Here is a 22993-nt window from a genome sequence, read left to right on the forward strand (position 1 = left end):
AACACAGCTGCTTTGGTGGGGGAACAATTAAAGAATGAACTACATTAAAAATAATAAATTAAAGTGTCTTTCATTCTGGCACCGAACTGGCAAGCTGCAGAGCTGACGCCTGTCCAAACGAGCTCAGATGAAAGCCAGAGCCCTCCAACCACGTAACACCCTCTTCCAAGAATCTCAGAAGTACCACGGAAGGTCACAGCCTCCCTCTGCTGTTCCCATCAGCCTTCAGTGATGGGTAAATGGGACAAAAAAACAGCTTTATAAATGAACACGTTATTTATTTATTTATTAAAAACAAAAAACACATGGTTGCTACTGGTGAAGTCTCCAAGGTTGTCCTCCTACTTCCCACTGGATGCCACTGCCACAGTGACAAGCTGGTGCCTCTTGCATTGATTTCACCTTTCTAGGACAGAGTCATACTGGCAATATAGACAGCACTGCACAGTGCCCTGGACATGAAGTCAGGAAGACTTGGGTCCCAAACCTGTCTCAGTTGTCTCTTGGCTCTGTGACCATGGGCAATGACTTCACCTCTGTGTACCTCAGTGTCATCATCTGTAAAATGGGAGCACCTACTTCCCAGGGTTATTGTGGAGGCTCAAAGTGTACAAAGCCTATTAAGTACTGTCTAAATGTCAGTTATCATTGTCAGTTCTTTTAAAAACATTTCTTATTTTTAGTGATAGGGAAAGGGACTGAGGGATAAGGACTGGGCTTATGATTTCATTGGTAGAGGATACTCTTGGGTGAGGAAACTTCTTTTATCAGTGCAAGTCATTACCTTCTCTTGCAACTTACAGTCTCACAAAGATGTCTAGTGCTTTTTCAGTCATTTTCAATCAAGCCCAACTCTTTATGACCCCACTTTGAGTTTTCTTGGCAAAGATACTAGAGTGGTTTGTCATTTCCTTCTCTAGCCCATTTTACAGATGAGGAAACCAAGGGAAACAGAGTTAAGTGACTTGCCCAGGGTCACACAGTTAGTAAGTGAGTGTCTGAGGCTGCATTTGAACTCAGGAAGATGAGTCTTCCTGACTCTAAGTCTGGCACTCTATCTACTGTACCACCTAGCTGCCCAAGTGATAGTTTAAAGTGCTCTGATAGCTTAAAACAACTTGCCCAAAGATGCCTTTTGTTTTTTATGAATCTATCTGTAGCACCTCCCTTACCCAACTATCTTCTGGTAGGAGAAATTATAAAAGAAAAAAAAATCAGCACCTTCCACCCACTTCAGCGGTATGTAAATTTCCATACCCATAGTCACACATCTCTGCATCTTCCCCTGGTTATTATAATTATATAGCATTCAGTTTCATTACATTTTCCCCCTTTTTTCTTGGTCATTCTTGGCTGTACTTATTGTCTAGATTGTTTTTCTGGTCCTACTTCTTTCCCACTGCATTAGTGGATATATCTTTGCCTGCTTCTCTGAATTCCTCACAGTTGTCTTTTCTTGCAGAGTGGTAGTATTTCATTTCATTTCACTCATAGACATTTTCTTTTGCATGCTATTTTAGCCAGATTTCATTTGCATCTCTATAACTTAACTAGGGACCTATAAGACAAATCAAAGCACTAGGGAGCAATTAAAATGTAGGAAAAATTATCCCCATGATTTTCAATGAACTGAGCTTCTTTATTCTTATCTAGAAAGATTTTAAATGCCTTCCCTTAGGAGGGAAGTAACTGAAGGAGATGGCATTTGTTCCTGTTTGCTGAGGACAAAGAGAAAGGTGAAACATTGCCGAGGTACGAATGAGATCGTCAGATTGATTTTTTTCCATGAACACTTTACATGAATTTTTGCTGAGACACTTAAAGGTATATTCCTGTCATATTAAAAAAACAACCCACCGATCACACATGCATGCACAAATCCCTCAACTTTCTGTGTCCTTCATCAAATGGCAGCTAGGTGGCACAGTGGATAGAGCACTGGCTGGGTCTTAAGTCAGGGAGACCTGAGTTCAAAATTGACCACAGACACTTAATAGCTGAGTGATCCTGGATAAGCCACTGAACTCCCATTGCTGCCAAAAAAATTAAATAAATGAAAAAAGATTTTTAAAAAGCTGTTAGCTTTCTGGCTGGTGGGTATATGGTGGAATGATATGGTCCATTTAATGAATATAGCTGTTCTATATAAGATCAGGTTATGGTGGAGAAGAGGGAGCCATGATTCCATTTTTTTCTCCTCCTGCAAAATAAGGCATATATTTCCTCTCAAGTCTGTTTGGTTTTCTCTAAGGTAGACAACAAGGCCCTTCCCACAGAGAATGGCACTCAGAGAACAGCAGCGGCAAACAGTGAGGGCTGGTCAGGTGCCAGAACTGCACTCAAAAGCCCAACTGGAGACTCCCCAGGGAGCAGGCCCTGAATGCTGGCACACACAGCACACAACTCTTAATTTGCCTTTAATTTGAGTCCCAAGTTCTTAGAAGGCGACAGATTTGCATAAAACAAAAGGATGGCTTTTTTGGGCATTCTTCCCTCTCCCATCTCAGAAATGTTCCAAATTATTTTCTTAGTCTTGTGCTGATTTGAGCAAGGCATCTGGGGTGGGGGGGGGGGAGGAGGGGAGGGGATTTTTATTGTCTTTTTAATTTGCCCAGATAGAGAAACTGTGACACTAGTGGGTTCAGGGCCTTTTCATTCTGAATCCAAGCAGAAAGTGGGCATAAACCACAAATCTTCCCATTTTTAGCCAAGTACTCGGTCTGCAACTTCTGCTGCCTCTTGAGGGATCTTCTAAAGATTGAGGCCGGGCACCCTGTGGGAACTCGGTTATGGCAGTTTGCAGATGTCTGCAGTCGGGTCAGATGCTCCCCCTACCTCTGGGTCATGAACCTTGGTGAAGCTTATGGGTTTAAACTGTTTTTGTGCTAAATCTTTTCTGAGTTCAGTTTTTAGTTTAAGATAATTTGCAGCTTCTCTCTGTTCAAATCATGATGACTAATTCCATTTTTTTCTCCCAAGTTGTTGGGTAGTGAATTTCAAGTCTCATAACTTGCCTCCTAAGTACTTGTTCCTACCCCACCCACATCCAGTGAACCCAGATGCAAATCATTTATTTGAAAAGACAGAATAGCCCTACTTGAAAAAACAAACCTCTCCCTCTCTCTTACCATCTAATGGAGACCAACATTGGTCGGAGAAAAAAGGGAAATGAGAAAATCTCTAATTACCCATTATATATCAAAAAACTTCTTTGTTTGGAACAAAGAAATCAAACATGGCAGTGGAAAGAGGAGTTTCCTGGGAACTGGGAAGTATAAATTCTAATCTGGAAACTACATTATTAACTAATTAGCTGTTCATCCTTGGACAAATCACCTGAGGTTTCTGAGCCTCCGTTGTCTCATTCATAAATCCATTAGGATTGACCCTAAGATCATAGTTCTTAGAGGCCATGCAGTTCCAACTCCTCATTCATAAGGAAATTAAAACCCATTAAGGTTAAAGGGCTTTTCCAAAGTCATCCAGGTAGTAAGCATCAAAGTTAGGTTTTTGTCTTGTTTTGTTTTTTGACAAAGATATTGGAGTGGTTTGCCTTTTCCTTCTATAGCTCATTTTACAGATGAGGAAATTGAGGCAAGTAGGGTTAAATGACTTGCCCAGGGTCACACAGGTAGTTAGCGTCTGAGGCCAAATTTGGATTTGGGTCCAGATATTTGGTTGTAAAAGAATTTTGGAAGATATGGATGCACTACCAGGATAAAATATCCACATTCAGGTACTTCTTTAAGCTCTCTCTTGATTACAGGCTTAATGGCTATAATAAATGAAACTGTTCTCATATTCCATAGTAGACTTGGATTTCACACATCTTGTATTTCACATAGAACGGTCAAGCTAAGTTAACACTTCCACAACAGAATCTCCGAAGTAAAAGGGTGCCTTAAAGTACTAATTAGGATTTTGAATAATCAGCCAGTAAGTATTTATGAAATACCTATGAAATTCAGGTGCTAGACTTGAAAAGATGCTAGTACTTCTTTTGAGATGAACTAGGACTGAGGTTTAATTGGTATAGGGGATTCAGATCTGTAATATTTAAGGGAGCCTTCTATGCAACTCATAGTCTTAGAGAATTGACTTTCTCAGGGATAAAGAGCCAGTAAGTGTCATACAGAAGATCTGAACTCTCTGAGGTCACCCCTCTATCCCCTCTGCCATGCTGCCTCCCATGATAAAATGTATAACCAACACAATAATTCCTATTTTCTTTATCTTTTTAAGGCTGACAAAGTGTTTTCCTCAGTCCAACTCCAGGAGTTAGTGAGTGCAAGGATAATTATTCATATTTTACAGATGAGAAAACTGAGGTTCATCAGGCATGGCGTGACATGGCTGCTGTCATATAGCTACTCTGTGTTGGGATCTGAGTTCACACCCAGGCATCTCGACTCCAGCTGTCCCAGATGCTCCTCACATATTGTGTCCCGAGAAAGGACAGAGTTGACTTTAGAGCGAGGAAGACCTTGGTTCAAGAACTTCCTTTGATACTGACTCTCTGACCCTGGACAGGCAGGTCATGTCCTTTCTCAGAACCCGAGGCTAGAGGTAGTCAAACAAGGGTCCCAGATGTGGTCAGAATAAGATTAAAATGTCATTGGAAAATATTTAACAAAGTAAATAAACATACAATAGAACGTAGATAATGCTAATTTGTGGATTTCTAAGTCATATATATATGTATATACACACGTATATATATGGTTTATGGCACTGGTTTCTATTTAAGTTGGACACCACTACCTTAGACAGCTCCCTGAGATGATGAGTTGCAAAGATGATGAATTGTTGATTTGAATTGGAAGGGAGAGGTTTCCTCATCTGGGAGTTCTCTATAGATAATGAAATCTGAGGTCCAGCCCCTCTTCCAACATCTACCTACTCCCAGCACTGGGAACTGACTCCTTTTTTATCTCAGTCATTTGGAATCTTTATCTTCATGTGGTGCTCCTCCTCTGTGAAGACATTTCTGCCCCTCCCCACCGCCCCCGAAGAGGTTCTCTTTTCTTTTTCATGTTTTCCTAGAGAACTTTTTCAGGATCCCTCCTTGTCTCTTTCATTGCACACCTCTTACTATAATTTTTTTGTTTGTTTGTTTCCACACTCCAGTAGAATATAAGCTCTCAAGGGTTGGGATGGTTCACTTTTCTCTTTGCATCCCCAGTACTTTACATGGTACTTGGCATATACAGTAGGTGCTTACTAAGTATCCGATGAGTTAAATTGAACCACAGAGCGTCCTTTTTAAATGCAGACAATACGAATGCATTAGAAGATATTGTATTGATTTCACTGTGTTGCCATTCTTTCACTGTTAAATATTTCTGATGAAATGGTTGACATTAGATAGGGCACACATGTAACGCTTTAGTCTCTGTAGTCACGATAACAATTTATGTTCATAAAGTAATTCATAGATTTGGTGCGTTATGACATTTGAGGCTCACAACCCTGTAAAGGAGCTTATACAATGATTATCATTGCCATATTACAGATAAGGAAACTGGTTCAGGCACACTCTTCATGCAGAAGTACTTAATAAATGCTTGTTGAATTACAGAATAATAGAACATCGGAGATAGAAGGGACTGCAGAGATAATTGAGTGCAAATTTGTTTTTTTTTAAGTGAGGAAAATGATCAAATGAAATTGAAAATCTTTTATACCAACAAAATCAATGCAATGAAGCTAAGAGGAAAAGCTGTTAACTGAAAAAATACAGTCAACACATAGTTCTCACAATAATTATCACTCACCATATGAAAAATTGCTTTAGATGACTAATGAAAGAAATTCAAATAATTTCACATCCAGAAATTGGCAAAGAAGATAAAAGATGGGAATGATCAATATTAGAGGGGGGTTGTGGGAAGATAGCCATAGAGATGGAATGCACTATAGATAGTGAGTGATCCAACCCTTCTGAAAAACAATTTGGAATTGTGCTGAAATAAAATGCCTATACCCTTTAACCCAGACATTTTACTGCTAGCTATAGAACTGAAGGAAGTCAAACACTTGACCTAGGTACGCCAAAATATTCATAGCAGTACTTTTGGTAGAAGCATAAAGCTAAAATCTAATAAAAGTAAAACTAATTATAATGACAAGATTATAGATTTAAAGCTGAAAAGGAACTTCAGAAGCTTCCTAGTCCTCTTCATGTTACAGAGGAAGAAACTGAAGGCAAGGGAATGAAGAGACTTGTTGAAGGTCCCTGAGGAGGTAGAATTTGAACACAGGTCCTCTGACTTCACATCCAGTGCATTACTCATCATCTTGAGGCAATACACTTAGTGAGTGGCAGAATAAGGATGGAAAGGATGCTGCTGGTAATGTTCCTCAAGGAAGATGGTACCGAGAGTAGCTGAGAGTGAGTTCAGTCCCCCAGCCTTGCTGAATGCAAGCGCAAGGTTCTTTCCCACCATCCTCCACTGTCCATTTGGCTCTCTCCAGAATTTTTCAGTGTATTGTACAATGAGAAAACCCTGATTGTAGACTTTAGAATGTGGTACTCTTCTTGATTTTTAGCCTCTACATGGAAACTGCTAGGTGGCACAGTGGATAAAGCACTGGACTTGGAGTCAGGACGAACTGAGTTCAAATTCACCTCCGATACTCACTAGCTTTGGGATCCTGGGCAAGTCTACTTTTCTTGGCCTCAATTTTTTAATCTTTTAAATAGGGATTATAATAATGCCTACCTCCTAGGGCTGTTGTAAGGATAAAATGAGATAATATATGCAAAGTACTTTGCAAACCTTAAAGTGCTATATAAATGTAGCTTTGTTGCTCCTTGGCTTATTAGCACATTACTGAACATCTGTGCTTTCCAGGTAGCAGAGTTCAGCAGCACCTTTCACTTTTCTGCAAGGGATTAGGATGACAGGATCTAAATGTGCAATGAACCTCAAAGTCATCCTGCATCCCTTACTTTACACATGATCAAACCAAGAATCAGAAACGTTCAGTGACTTGCCCAAAGTCTCCCAGACAATAACTTCCTGGATTCACATCTAGATCCTCTGACTCTTCTGCTTTCTTGGTAAAGGCTGGCACATGGACTTAAGACTTGTGGCTTTTGGATAGGATTGAGCTAACCCTGAAGGAAGAAGGTGACTTGGTATAGCAAAATAAGCATTAGACTTGGGAGTCATGAGACCTGGGTTCAAATCTCACCTCAGACATTGTGTGACTATGGAAAAGTCAGAGTTTCTTGGGGCCTTAGTTTTCTAGTAATAAGAATAAATAATGTAACATAGTAATATATGATATTATGATAGGTAACATCTATATAGTGCCTTAAGGTTTGCAAAACACTTTAATTATGTTATCTCGTCCGATTCTCACAGCAGCCCTGGGAGACAGGTGCCATTGTTTTCCCTATTGGGGAAACTAAAGCTAAGTAAGAGAGATTAAGAGACTTAAAAGCCCAGGATAACGTGTTCTGCAAGTCTTAAAGAGCCAGATAAGTGACACAGGCATTGTTTTGTGGTCGTTATTATTCCTGGGCAGTTTTAGAACTCAGGTGGGCTAAAGGCATTAACTTACCAAGAGTATCAACATGGGGGCTAGCTTTGGAGTCAGGAACATCTGGGCTCAAATCTTGCCCCTGACACATACTAATTGGGGGGTGATGGAACTGGAGATATGTGGTATAATACTAAGAGTATAGGGTTCTAATTCTGCATCTGATGTTTACCATGTAACTGGAAAAGTCCACTTAATTTCTGTGGGCCTCATTTTTCTTATTTGTAAAAATAAACTAGATAGACTTGGAGGTCTCTTCCAGTTCTAAATCTAGGAACCTAAAATCATCTCACTTCCTTGGGTCCCAGTTTCCTCATCTGTAAAATGAGAAGGTTGGACAAATGATTTTCAAGGCCCCTAGCTCTAAATCTAGAATGTGTTATCAATGGCATGACTTGTGAGCATTTAGGAAGGAAGTGGTGATCACTAAGGTCTAGCAAAAACAGGTAATATTAGGCCAACTGTATTTCTTTTCCTTTTTAAAAACATGATAATGGCACTTAACAGTTAGTCAATCAGATAGCATTTATTAAACACCTACTATGTGCCAGGCGTTCTGGGAATACAAAGAAAGACAAAACACAGTTCCTGATGCCTAGGAGCTCAGAGTCTAAGCTGAGCACAGCACCTGGCACAGAAGAGAGGCTTTTTGGACTTGACTTGGCCAATCAAGGGAATATACTACAGTCATAGAATTACAGTATTTCAGCAATGTATCTGAACAAAATCTCCCAAGAAGGAAAGATGCAGGTTAAATGGTATAGCTCTGTGAGTGCCTAACTGCTAGAAGAAGCAAACCTAGAGACTTCATTATTTGGTGACATGACTATGGAAGAAGGAAGGCCTCTAATAGGATATCCCTGGGATCTGTCCTTAGTCCTGAACCTTTCAGCATTTTTATCAGTGACAGAAAAAAGGCATTTATGATACTCATCAGATTCTCAGATGACATAAAACTACTGGGAATAGTTAGCTTAAAGATGAGAGAGGAAGCATCCAGAAGGGTCCTGAGATGATAGAATTATGGGCTGACTTTAATAAAATGAAATGTAATAAGGGTTTATAGATATATTTACATATAAATATATCTATATCTATGTAGTCCTATACTTGGGTTAAAAACTCCAATAAACTACACAAATAAAGATGCAGTCAGGGAGAGATGTGTGACTGGAATTTTTAGTAATCTGTAAACTCAGTATGAACCTACGGTATGGCATAAAATCCGAAGAAGTTAACTTAATGTTAGGCTGCCATAAGAAGGGTATCATAACTGGAATGAGGAAGGTGAGAGTACCATTATGTTCTGTCTTGGTCAGATCACTCCTGTAACTCCATCAATGCTGATCTCTCAGTCATCTGTATATCACAGTCTTAGAGATTTACCTGGGGGCACTGAGGGGAGATCCATATGGGGTCATCCAGCAAATGTGTGTCAGAAGCATGACTTGAATCTGGGTCTTCCTGACTTCATACCTTGCTCTTTCTCCAGTATACCATCCTGTCTGCTCATTACATGATTGTAAAGTTATGTAATTTCAGAATCAAAACCAAACTGACATTTTCCATTCTTGGCTATATGCTCTAAGACCTGTAGTTGCTGTAACTTGAACCTGATTGTATTATCAGCTAATAGAACTATGCTTAGCTCCAAACAAGTGAAATCTTGTCTGTGCCATTATAGGTAAAAGTATCTCACTTTGCCAGGAGTGGCTCCAAGGTGATGCCACCTGAGTTTCAGGACAGTGCTGGCTCAGGAGCTTTGGGCATGGGTCATATCCCCTTGCTGTCAACAAAACGGAAGAATCCTTGGCACATGCTTATACAAAATGTAGTTTCCCTGTATGCATGACACCTTTGATAGTGCGAGGCCTGTTCCACCAAGCCTCATCAGGCCATTATCATCTTTCTGAGTTTTTCTTGACTCTGTCTTTCAGTAGGATGAGTGTTGAAGTGCTTTTGCTCCTCTTACAGTATGGAAAATTAAGTGGAATATGGGGATAGGGACTGAACCTGTGATTTCACTGGTATAGAGAACTCCCAGGTGAGGGAAAGACTTCTACCAATGCAGACTGGCACTTTCTCTGTCATTAAGAGATTTAAAGAGTCAATGAGAGCCCTGAGAGAATAAATGACTTGCCTAGCATCAAGCAGGAATTACGTATTCAGAGGGGGACTGGAACCCAGGTCTTCTTGACCTCATGGGTAATTCTCTATCCACTATGTTCTGTTTGAATCTCAAGTTAAATTAGAATCTGATGAATCAATGGGCAACCTTGTATTGTTGAATGCTGAGTCAGGGAGACTTGGGTTTGGATCCTGCCCCTGACCCTTATTGAGGAACCACAGGCTCCTAATATCTCTTCCTTCCAGATATTCTTGTCTCCATTTTACAGATGAGGAACGAGGGACTCAAAAAGACTAGGGGATTTCACTTATGTGTAAAATGGGGCTAAGGATATTCGAAGCCTACTCTACCTTACAGGGTTGCTGTGAGGATGAAATGGCTTTATTTGGGGAAAGGACCTTGTCAATCTTAAAAGTATGATATCATTGTGAGTTAGGGCAATTTTTACTATTAGGTGTCCATTCAGTGGATCTGCATGTGTTGAATCTTATCATCTGAAAGAAGAGTATATATATAGATGTAGGACTCTATAGCTCCTTTATAAAGACCTTTATTTAGTGACATTCCCTCTGATGAAGAAGGCTTAAAAATTGTGCCTCTTTCCTCCCAGAACTGTTGGTCAACAGGGTAAAAGATGCTTAACCCAATGTGACTCAAAAGAGAATAATATGTGATGGTGGAGTTCATGGTTAATCATTCATTAAATGCTTACCACATACCATGCCCTGAAGATAACAGTGAAACTAAAACAGCCCTGGCTTCAAGATACTTACATTCACTTGGGGGGAAAACATAATATAACTATATAAGAAGAGACAAAGCACATATAGCAGTATACAAAATAATATATATATATGCATATAAAATATAGAGTAATTAATCGGCAAATTTTTGGGGGAGAGAAGTACTGAGAGCTGGGGGAGGAGGGAGTGCTGCAGGAAAGGCCTCGTGTGTTAACCTGGGCAAGTTATTGAACTTCTCTGTGCCTCAGTTTCCTCATCTGTAAAATGAGGGGATCAGACTCAAGGCCCTCTAAGACCCCTTTTATCTCTAAATCTGGGATCCTATAGTCATCATCTTTTTTAAGGAGCAAGGGGAAAAAAAGAAGGGGAATATTTGTAACACAAAACTACCTAACAAAAACCAAAAATAAGGTGAATGTATAGTTAGGGAGAAGGATTTATGGGTTGGGGTAGAAAGCAAAGGATTATGAAACAGACTTAAAATCTGAATAGGCCACCTTTATGGGACCATTTTCTCTTCTATAAAATAAGAGGGCTGGGCTAGTTTGTTTCTCCTGACCCTCCCAGTTCTAAGTTTATAATACAGAAGTAGTTTTTGATGTCATCAGCATGGAGAACTCCTGCTATGGGAATTCCCTCTGCCCCCTTTAGATTGTAACCCCATCTATGACATGATGTATTATAGGCTTGTAGCTCTAGATCTGGAAAGGATTCTAGAAGTCATCTAGTTCAACCCCTTCACTTTATAGATGAAGAAACTGAGACCCACAGTGATTAAATGACTAAGGTCACACAGCTAGTATGATAGAACTGGGATTTGAATTTTGCCAGAACATTCTTTCCATCACATCATACTAAGTGTAAGATCTAGAGAGTGAGGTGCAGAATATACAAAATAAATAGGATAATTTTTTAGAGGAGTTGGAGGAGTAGGGAAGAACTGGTGGCTGACAGGGACTAGAAAAGGATATAAGATGTAAAGAACTTTCTGCTTTCTATGACCTGGGTGCCTCTAAAATCTTATTCAAATTTAAACTGTTTTATTATTCTAATTCATCTATTCAATCTATTCAAATTTAAAAGAGTACTAAGATTTTGGGATGCTTCCATATTAGGTGATTTGTCCTGAGTAACCCAGCTAGGAAGTACCAAGGGTAGGATTTGAACGCAGGTGTCCCTGACTCTCTCCCTAGGGCCATCGTACTGCTAGCTGGTAGTGCTACCACACTGGAAATCTATACTTGGCTTTATGTCTGCTGGTTTACAAAGTAGCCTCAGGCACGATTCTTAATCTACTGCCCCACCAACCTCACATACCTTATTTGTTGCATCGATAAATTTGACTCCTTTATAAGAGACCGAAAGAATAATTGTTGGGACTTTCTTCATCTGCTCTGTAGATTTCTGAAAATAAAATTAGAAAGCTGTGAGAACAGGACATGTTGCCTGGCAACTGAAGCACATAATTTTTCCTCTTGAAAGATATAAATGAACTAAATTTACACACACACACACACACACACACACACACACACACACACAATCTTTTCCCCCACAGAACACACTCTAATTTATATTTGTCTTCTCTTGGGTTTTGACTGTGCTTCAGGCTTATAAAGTTTCTGTCTTGCACTTCAAAAGCTAAAAAAAATGCCTGTTGCCAGTCCATGGGAATGCTCTTCTTTCTTGGCACTAAAGGAAAACAGGGAGTCCTGCCCCCTCCCCTAGGAGTTTCTTGCTCCTAGGAGAGTTACTGAAGCCACCTCTGGTTCACCCTGGGATTGGATTTCTTAACCTTTTGTATGTTCTGAACCTCCTATGGATCACTTTTTCCACTTTAAATTCATAAAATAATATAAATAGAACTATAAAGGTAACCCATTATCTAGTTATCAAAATTTTTTTAAGTTCCCAAATCTATGATTAAGAACACCTCATAAAGGAAGTTCTAGGCTTTAAAAACAAAAAAATAATGAGAACGTATTATTCTTTACCCCATGTTCTTCATTCAGTACATATGAGTGGTTTCTCATTAAATTTAATTCATCAGTCCTTGAGGAATTTGTGGTTTGGTCAATCTGGGTCATCTCTCCCCATATCCTCCAATGCTTAATAATGGAGTAGAGGTGACCCTGGGTTTTTAAGACCTGTGTATGGCAGTAGAGTATAAAGTATGGAAACTTCTGCCAGTTAGGAAAGGTTTGTGTAAATTATTTAAAAGGATATATTTAATTTTTTCAGCTTTTCTGTATTTGGTTGTGAGGTTTATATACCCTAATCCATGGTCAATTTTTGTGAAGGTACCAATAGAGCTGAGAAAAAGGTATACTCTTTTCTACTCCTTTTCAATTTTCTCCAGAGGTTTATCATATCTAAGTTTTCTAAAATTCTACTCATCTCCTTAACTTCTTTCTTCTTTATTTTATGGTTAGATTTATTTAGTTCTGAAAGGGGAAAATTGAAGTCCCCTGCTAGTACTGATTTACTTTTTTTCCTCTGGTAACTCATTTAACTTATGTAAATTCTTAACAATGAACTAGGGTTGCTTGCTGAGACCTAGCATAGTTAAATGTGTTCAGAGAGGCCTATCAGAAGCAGACTGGCCACCCAGAGATGAATTTTTTAGCCATGATAATTCATTAATACACAGTCCCCACTACTCTAAAATAATGGTCTTTTGAATTTTTCTTGAACAGGGTCAGTCTTTATCAAAGATGCAACTAGTACTTTCAGCAAAAATCTTATTAGGCCTACCAGCCATATTCCAAATCCCTTGGATGAATGAAACAGTCTTGTAATCATTAACAAGAAAAATTAAGATGAATAAGTATTTGTTTAGGTTCCTTCATCATTTAGACCTGTTCATTTTCTAGGTTAAACTTCTCTGAGAAATGGTTCGTTTTTTTAATCAGTGTACTTGGAACTACAATATCTTTGTGCTTGGTCTTGTATTTTAGCTCTGCATGTGTACTTTTGCTTTTCACCTTCAGTACTGGTGTATCTATGTCTATATATTAACATACATGTATATCCATGAATATGTATGTAAATACATGGGACTGTGTATATTCATCCGTATTCCTCTAGATGTGATGTTTATTACTGTTCCCAAATCACCTTTTTAAACATCATCTTCCCCATCAATGCTCTCCCCCTCTACCCTATTACATTAAGTATCAAAATTAACCTACCTGACAGTTAGCCTGATGGATTTTCCAGGTAAAAGAGGTAGGAAAACAAGGAAGAAAACACATGAAAAGGTAAGAGAAAAACCTTAGCAGTTCACCAAGAGCTGAATCAGTTTGCTAAAGACAGTCACTTAGTACTTGTACTCAGTACTTCAGGCAAGCCATTTAACTTCTTGGACCTCAGTTTCTTGGTTTGTAAAAGGAGGGGCTTGTACTAGGTAACCTTAGCATAGTGCCTAGCACATGGTAAGCACTTAAAAATTCTGTCTGTCTATCTATCTATCTTTAAGATCCCTTATAGCTCCTGACTGGGATCTCTAAATAATGCTGTAGAATGGGAAAAGCCATTGATGTGTTCCGAAATCTGCACCAAGGCCTTCTCCTTTTAAAAACTGCTGTGGGTTTTTACCAACCTGGCCTCTCTTTGTCTACTCATCTTTACTCCATTTGCATGGCCATCTTACTACTGACATGCCAGAGCCTTCTGTTCTGAGCTCCCAGCACTCAGCTTACTGACTTATGTAGACCAGCTTCTTAGCTCCTTTTTATGTGAAGTTTCAACAGGAAAGAAAGATACCTAGCCTTTCTTCCTGGTTGTCTCCTGCCATTGCCCAGCCTTATTTCTGAAAACTCTGAAATGGGATGAGGAATTGGAGGTCTTTTCAGATGCAGCTGGAATCCAAACCTGCTCAATTCAATAATGATAAGGCACTTGAATCTCTCACCTAAGCCATTTCCCCATGATTTAGGCAGTTTTTTTCTCATTCTTCAGACACAATGTCATTTAGTCAGTCATTCATTTTTGTCCGTTAGCAAAAATGTATAGCCTTCCACATAAAAGGAACTAATTACCCAAGTGTTCGGCTTCCATGGTTTCTATTTAGAGTTTATTAAATAGTCTACACTGGACTGACAAAAAGCAGCTACTTTCCTTGTGCTTTGAAATGGAATCTGAAATAATTTCATTTGTCATTTTTCTTTTATGATAGCTTCTATCCCCCCTTTTTGGGTGGGGGGCATGGAACTGTGATTTCATCAGTACAGGAAACTCCCAGTATAGAAACTGCCTCTACCAATGAAAATTAGCAACTCATAGTATAATAAAATCATATATTTAGAACTGGAGGGGATTTCAGAGGCTCTCTAGTCTAGCCCACTCATTTTTACAGATTGAGGAAACTGAAACACTGAGAGGTTAAGTGTCTTATCCAAAGTTGCTCTGTAAATCATAGTCATAAACAGCTGCCTGAGACACTGAAAAGTTACTAGAAGACTGAATATGAATCAAAGGGAGGACTAGAACCCAGGAGGCAGCATGGCATGGTGGAAAGCATGCTGGATTTGGGGAAAGAAAGGACTTGGGTTTGAATCTTGGTTCTCCTACTTAGTTATGGGACTGGACAAATTATTTTACCTTTTTGATTTCAGTTTCTTAACCTGTAGAAGGAAGGAGTTGGGCTAGATTGCCCTTCCAACTCTAAATCTCTTGTTGCTAGGTGGTGCAGTAGATAGAGCACCAGTGCAGGTGTCAGGAGGACCCGAGTTCAAATCTCACCTCAGACACTTGACACTCACTAGCTGTGTGACCTTGGGCAAGTCACTTAACCCCAAATTGCCTCATCCTGGGTTATCTCCAGTCATCCTGATGAATATCTGGTCACTGGATCCAGATGACTCTGGAGGAGAAGTGAGGCTGGTGACCTGCACAGCCCTCCCTCACTCAAAACACGGTCAAGTGCAAGTCATGTCATTATTTCTCTGATGGCATGGTCTTCTTCAGCAACGGAGGACAAACACACACTCTTGTTTGGCGATCTCCCCCAGCTCTAAATCTATGATCTTCAATCCTGGCTTTCACCTCAGAGGATCTGGCTCTCAGATTTTGCCTTCAGTGCTTTTCACCTATGTGACCTTGAAAAAGTCACTTCACTTTCCTGGGCAGGTTTCCCTTTTCTGTCAAATGAGAGGCTGAACAAAATGTCATCTATGATCTCTTTCAGTCCCAGATCTGTGATCCTATGATCTATCCTGGCTTGAAATCTATGTCTTAAGTTCACCTTTCTGAAATCTATCCTATCTGCCTTGCCACCTGCTACATCTCTATTAAAATGAGAAAACAAAATGGGTAGCCTGCAGGTAAGATCAGAGGATCAGCATTTACAACGGCAAGGTTTTTCTCAATGCTTTACTTTTTCAGTCCTTATATTTTTCCAACACTTCTCACCCTCCCTGCCCTTCCCCAGCCAATGTAGCAATGGCCCCCACTGAATTAATGTCCGGACCAGTAATTAATAAGAACAATAATAATCCTTGGGTATGCTAATTTTCTTGAAACTGACACAATGAAGAAAGCTCTGGCAGACAATGAGCTACACAGGCTCACGTAAAATTTTAGAAATAATCTTGTGTAGACTTTTGTCTTTCAAACGGGGAAAACATCAGAGATTACGGGGTTAAAAGAGATTTCAAGAGGAGCTCTTTCTAGTTCAATAGTGGGGAACCTGTGGCCTTCTAGGTCCTTGAGTGTGGCCTTCTGACTAAATTCAAGTTTTATAGAACAAATCCCTTTATTAAGGGGATTTGTTCTGTGAAGTCTGGATTCAATCGAAGGGCCATACTTGAGGACCTGGAAGGCAAACTTGGTCTTGAGGCTGCAGGTTCCCCACCCCTATTGTAGTTCATTCTGTCTTTTTGCAATCAGGAGCTTGTATAATAAAAACTTTTCAGGATTGTGAAACAGCATATAATGAAAGGAGGAATACAAAGGCAATTTCTTATTCATTTTTTCATAGAAGTTTAAGAAAACTACACTGGTCCCAGTACAAACTTCATTGTCCACCAAACTGCAGAGGACTGAACATCAGAGAAAAGCAGAATTTTACATTTGAATGTGTCCTCAGGCCATCTGGTCTAACTCATTTCTGATAAAAAAAAAATTCTGGCGATAATTTAGCCAACAAGTGGCCATTTGGACTCTCCTTGGAGGCCCATAGGGAGGAGGAATCTCTTGCCTCCCATCAATTTTTGGACAGGTCTAATTGTTAGTCAATTTGCCTCTTTTCAACTTGCCCCACTGCTCCTGACTCTATACTCAGTGGCCAAACACAGTTTAATGTAATTCTTCTTCCATGAGCCAGACATTCAGGTACTTGAATACAGTTATCCTCTCCCTCCTGAGTTCAGGTGAAACATGGCCATGTCCTTCAACCAATCTTGTCCTGAGGCCTTTTCTCTTTTCTTCCTCTATACAGTCTCACTTTGTAATTTCATCAGCTCCCATGGGTTTAATTATCATCTCTCTGCTGATGACTCTCAGATCTACATAGCCTGAATCTCTGCTAAGCACTAGTCCCACATCACCAACTACCTATTGGATATTTCAGATGAAATATCCCATAAGCATCCTAAACTCAATAGGTGCAAAGCAGAGCTCAGTTTTTGCCCTGTCCTTTCCCAAACTCATCCCTCTTCTGAACTTCTCTTATTATCAAGGATAATTGAATATTATCAAGGACATTATCAAGACTACAAGATTCCTTGTAATATCCCAGGTTTGCTGTATTATCTTTGACTCCTTTCCCCTAAGATGTCATTTATTCAGTTGGGAAATCTCATCCTTTCTACCTTCATGACATCTTTGGCATCTGTCCCTTCTCACAAGGCCAACACTCTTGTTTAGGACCTGCCCCTCCCTTTTTTTTGGTTGGGTAAAAGAGGTCATTCTTTGCCTTATTTCTTACTTAGTCTTAATCACTGAATGGGTGTTGCCTCAGTCAAACAGACCTGGGAGAGACCTTAAAAAGGCTAAAGTCTCCCACTGCATAGGAGCCATTTCCATTCGTCCTGATCTATGTCTCACCACTGGACCCAGAAGGCTCTGGACAAGAAAGTGAGGCTGGTGACCTTGCGCAGTCCTCCCTCTCTTAAATCCAATTCACTTGTAACTCATGGCATCCCCTTCCTGACGACATGGCCCTCTTTGAGAATGAATGACAAACACCACCTCTCACTGGCCTATGGCACTAGCCTCCTACTGGTTCTGCCTCAAGTTTCCTCTCGCTCCAACTGATCTTTACTCAGTTACCAAAGTGCTGTTCCTTAGGTAAAGGTCTGATTATTTCACTTCCTTATTCCACAATCTTAAGTAGCTTCTTACTTCCTCCGTGTTGCGTTCATCATTGCTGAAGAAGATCATGCCATCAGGGAAATTATGACATGACTTGCACTTGACTTTGTTTTGAGTGAGTGAGGGCTGTGCAGGTCACCAGTCTCACTTCTACTCCAGGAGCCAACCAACTCCTCTGTTGGGCTTTTAAAACCCTTCACAACTCAGCTCCACCTGGCTTTCCACCACCCCATGCCTTCCTTTCCTTCCTGCTCTCTACTGTCAGGACAAACTGGCCTTCAGCATCTCATGCTTTTGCACTGGCCACCCTCCACACCTACATTGTACTCCCTCTTGACCTCTGCCTCAGAGAATTTCTCACTTCCTTCAAAATGCAGCTCAAGCATGACTTTCTATATAAAGCATGACCCTCCCCCACACCTATTTTCCCCTCCCTAAACTACTCTGTATATATTTTAAATTATTTATTCTGTATATATGTGTATATATAGATGTACATGAACATGTATAGCACCCTGTGTTCTGCATTTATATGTGAGACATACATATACACATCTATTCTAAGTTAACCTTGTATTTATTCTGTGTGTATGTCGTTTATACCCATATATTCTAAAATACTGTATGTTTATTCTCTCTGCATATATATGTATGACATTATACACATATATTCTAAACTACTTGTATTTATTCTGCACAAATATGAGTGTTCCCAAAGTCTTAGTACCACAACTTTTAAACTTAGTACAAAAGTCTTCACTAAGACACACACATATATATGTATATATATTCACACACATGTAGGCAGAATATGTATATAGGTACATATATACACACACCTATATATACATGTACAACACACACACATATACATATGCACATGGTAGTTTCGAGTACACAGACACACACACAAACACACATTCAGAATACATATAAGATAGTTGAGGGAGTTAAAAAGCCCTAGTAGCTGAAGGAATCAGGAAAGGCTTTGAATAAAAGGTGGTACTTTGATTGAGTCTTTAAGATATAATGCACACACACTGTCTCCTCCGAGAATAGAAGCTCCTTGAGAACCAGGACTTTTTTGCCTTTCTGTCTCCAGTGCCTGGTACACAGTAGACACTCAGTAAATGCTTGTTGACTAAGATGTTGAGGAATGTCTTTTACTCCCCTTGTCCTTTTCCAAACACTTGGCCATCTTATCAATAAGCTTCTTGACCAGTGGTGCCCAGAAATGAACTCAGCACTGACTGCAGATGTCATCTGGCCAGTTCTGAGTTCAATGGGACTGTCACCTCCTTATGTTTAGAAATGATGCCACGATGAATGTAGTGTCAAGATTACACTGGCTTTTGGGGCTGCCACGTTGTATTATTAATATATTAAAATGAATTAATTGAACCTAAAATCTGCTGAAACCCCTAAATTTTTCTGGACAAACTGATATATTCCTCTACATTCCAGGTCCCAATTCTAGACAAACCAAAACATAGTAACTCCTCTGGTTGCTGTCTCCAGAGTAGATCCGTTCTGTTCAAACTGGAAGTATTCACATCTCCCTTGGTGGCATGAAGGTGTGTCCTTACTACACACATCTTTTAATTGGTCATTGACAGAAAGATGGGGAACAGTGTGGTATTAAATCCAATTTATTCTCTAATCATCATACAACAACCAAAATTGGAGCTGGATTCTACTCATGTCACCTAATCCTTTGATTATGAGCTTTGACTGGTATTGTACCATGGAAAAAGGATCCAGAGAATCCAGAGGTCCTAGGTTCAAATCTTGGGCAAAGTCATTTAATGTCTTTGGGCCTCAGTTCCCTTATCTGTAAAATGAGGGCTCAGGCTCAATGACTTCTAAGGTTTCTTCTAGCTCTGCACTTTGACTCCATGGCAGGACCTTGAGAGATCATTCAGTTTAATTTTCATTTTGACACCCTGCTTGAGCCTGAAGGCAGGTGCATGTTCACAGTAAGCCCAAGAGAAAACCAACCCTGGTTCTGGAAAAATGGTAATCAGAACATGGAGAAAAATCTCTCCAGCAGCCGTACTCTGTGTTCCATTTTAGGATTTTACAGCTATCAGAATGTGACAACATTTTCATTTCAATCACACATGAGCTGATTACTGTTGCTTCTTCCCATTTCCCTCTCACCTCTGCAATCAGTGCTTCCCTTGACTTTTGGGGGGTGAAGGCACCTGTTCTGAACACGTCTGCTTCCCCAGTGCAGTCCTGCCAAAACACCCTCACTGACTGGCGGAGGCCCGTTAACGTGCTCGACCTTGCAGCACTGGCTCATTGAGTCTTTGGACAATTAGAACTCCATATGTTGATTTTTGTAATCAGTCTTAATTACTTTTATATGATCGGATCTCATGCTTCCTGGCCTATTTTTCCTCACAGGATGCTCAAGGGAAGCAAGGCTGAAACATTCTCCCTCCTTTTGCTGGGGAGTGGTTTATGGTTCATTTCTGAGGCATAAATGAAAGCAATGACGTTTTCAGAATTCTGAGTCTTCAGTGCAATTCAACAAACTCCTATTAAAGTCCCCACTATGTGCAAGGCACTGGGGACACAAGAACAAAATTTAAAGTTACTGCCTTCAAGGAGTTTTTCTTCTGGAGAGACATGACATATACATGAACGTATAGATACAGTCTGTGCAAATGTATACAAAGTGAGAGAGAACTTAACAAAGGCCTCAGACACTAGCTGTGTGACCCTGGGCAAGTCACTTCACCCTGTTTATCTCAGTTCCCTCATCTGTAAAATGAGCTGGAGAAGGAAATGACAAACCACTTCAGGATCTCTGCCAAGAAAACCTCAACTGGCGTCATGAAGAAACAGACATGATGAGAATGACTTAACGACAATGTGAATGCATGGTTTTCTTAGTACAATAAATGGTTACAAGGATCCTTCTGTATGGTGTAGAGGCCACTGTTTCTGCTTGAGTTTGACACCCACAATCTAGTCCAATTCCTTATCTTACATGTGTGAAAACTGAGAGGAAAAGTGGCTGCTTAAGATCACACAGGAAGAAGAAAGAAGAGCCAGGATTTAAACCCATGTCTTCTGCCTCTCCTTAGAGAGACTCCTAGAGGAATCCAGATGGGGCACCTTACTCTTATGAAATAAAATAATTTTCCATGATCTTTCTTGCTATCTTTATAAACATCCTATGAGAACCATGCTGTAAGTAGCTTAAAACAAATTACACATTTTCTAGACTGAGTTGATTCTTTATTCCTAAGACATCAAGAAATACTCCAATCACTAAATACTGTGGGGAATTTATAATTTGTTTGTTGTGCTAGCCAGGGACCCTGGGCATCTCTGTAATCAGAAAATAGTAATGTTAGCAGGGAATTTACAAGAGGGGTGATTTAGGTTTTGATGTTTCATTTAACCTCTGTAAAAACATGTTTTCTGACAAAGAAGCCATTTGTGCCCCATAATCAGTACAGGGAGGAAATCGGTTTGGCTACATACTGGCAGGGAAAGTGACATCCTCTTCTTTTGTACAACCCACCAATAATTTCCAACAGAATTTAAGTCTGACCAAGTGACTACATTCCTTATGACCAGTGTGATTCCTCCTTTGCGTGGTTAAACCAAGCTCCTTTGGCTTGGTTAATTGCACTGATTTTTACTTAAGACCCATGGTGCTTCACAAATGCTAATTCCTATGCAAAGTTTGACTCATTTAGGGATGTGTGTGTGTGTGTGTGTGTGTGTGTGTGTGTGTGTGTTTAAAGTACACACTCAGCTTGGGACAATGATACTAATTAAACGTGCATTTACAACTCTTTACATTTCCAAACACTGTCCTGAAACGTACAGAATGTCCAGTGACTTAAAGATTCCATGGATGTCCCTCTTTGTACTCTGTGGTCTTAGTTCATTGCAAATGTACAAAATGTGCCCGTGTGTATGATTTTCCTCTGCTGTCATTGTCATCCAGGCCTTGGCCAGATTGGTTCTGCTTTCTTTTGATGGCTGTGGAAGGTTTCCCAAATTTCTTTCAGTCTCTCACTTATCACCTGAACTGGACCATTTGTACCCTCGTCTTCTTCCTTTCCATTTTGTTGCAGGCCATTCTCCATGTCTAGAAATGCCTTTTTCCTCATTCAAATCCATTCCTTCCAGGCTCCCTGTCCTGAGCACCACCTCCTTGAAATCTTGTCTAACACTGCCTGTCTTGATCCCCGCCTCACCATCTGAAAGTATCACAGACCTATAGCTTAGAGACCTTTAAGTCCAAGTCCCTCACTTTACAAATGAGGCTGAGAGTCACCACTGATAGTCACTGAGGCTGCATATGGACCAAGGTTTTCCTGGCTCTGAGGTTAATTCTCTAACCCCTGTTCTACACTGCCACTTTCTTCATCCTCATGTTTTTTCTAAAGCACTTTGAATTTCTCCTCTGCTCCTTTTGTATTCTAGACCTTAGAGGTCGTCAGGTTCATCCTCCTCATTTTAGAGATGGGGAAGTTAAGTGACTTGGCCCAAGTCACACAACTACTAAGTGACAGAGCTGGGACTGAAGTTAGAGGACCTAGGTCCTCCACATTCACTAAGCTTGTTATTCTGTAACCCAACAGACCCACAGAGGGGAGAGGCTGATGGTTTTCATCTTGATACCCTCAGTGCTTTGCCTGTTTTTGTTTTTGGTCTACAATTATGACTTCAGAGTTAAAGGAGAATCCTGGTGAGGAAACTCCCTCTAAGGAGCAGCTCTTCTTTTGCTTAGAGAATTACTTAAGGCAAATGACGTGCTCAGGGTCACATAGCCAGTAGATGTTAGAGATGAGACTTGAACTCAGGTCTGCCTGATTCTGATTCTGTCCACTAACGCATCATTGCATTGTTCAGCCCATAGCAGGCTGAATCAATAAGTGATTGCCGAAATTATCATTTTACTTGACATCCTAATGTTCCATTACACTAATAAGCCCCAGCTCATGCAGCCATCCTTCAACTATTGTATGGAAAAGCTGTTTTCAGTTCTTTGCAATTGCCAACAGAGCTGCTATAAATATCCTTGAATAGCTATGCCCTTGTTTTTCTTTTCGGTAACACTCAGAGTATATTACCAATGATGGGACTGTTGGGTCATTCATTCATTTGTCCAATAAACATTTATTAGGAATCTATTGTGTTCAGAGCAATGTGAGCTTCTTTGGAAATATATATATACATACATGTATATATATATATATATGTGCATGTGTGTGTATGTATAATTTATGTA

The 22993-nt window shown here is 40.0% G+C and overlaps 1 protein-coding gene across 3 annotated transcripts in view; it reads right to left on the reverse strand.

The window, feature by feature from the left end:
• Positions 1–22993, reverse strand: part of ANKS1B (ankyrin repeat and sterile alpha motif domain containing 1B) — a 1189006-nt gene that overhangs the window by 44549 nt on the left and 1121464 nt on the right. For all 3 annotated transcript variants that reach the window (XM_072655667.1, XM_072655669.1, XM_072655668.1), the window contains one exon: positions 11737–11823. In XM_072655667.1, coding sequence (XP_072511768.1) covers positions 11737–11823 — 87 coding nt within the window. The remainder of the gene's footprint in view (positions 1–11736; positions 11824–22993) is intronic.

The sequence above is a fragment of the Notamacropus eugenii genome, chromosome 3, assembly GCF_028372415.1.
Source record: "Notamacropus eugenii isolate mMacEug1 chromosome 3, mMacEug1.pri_v2, whole genome shotgun sequence".
In the NCBI taxonomy this organism is placed as follows: Eukaryota; Metazoa; Chordata; class Mammalia; order Diprotodontia; family Macropodidae; genus Notamacropus; species Notamacropus eugenii.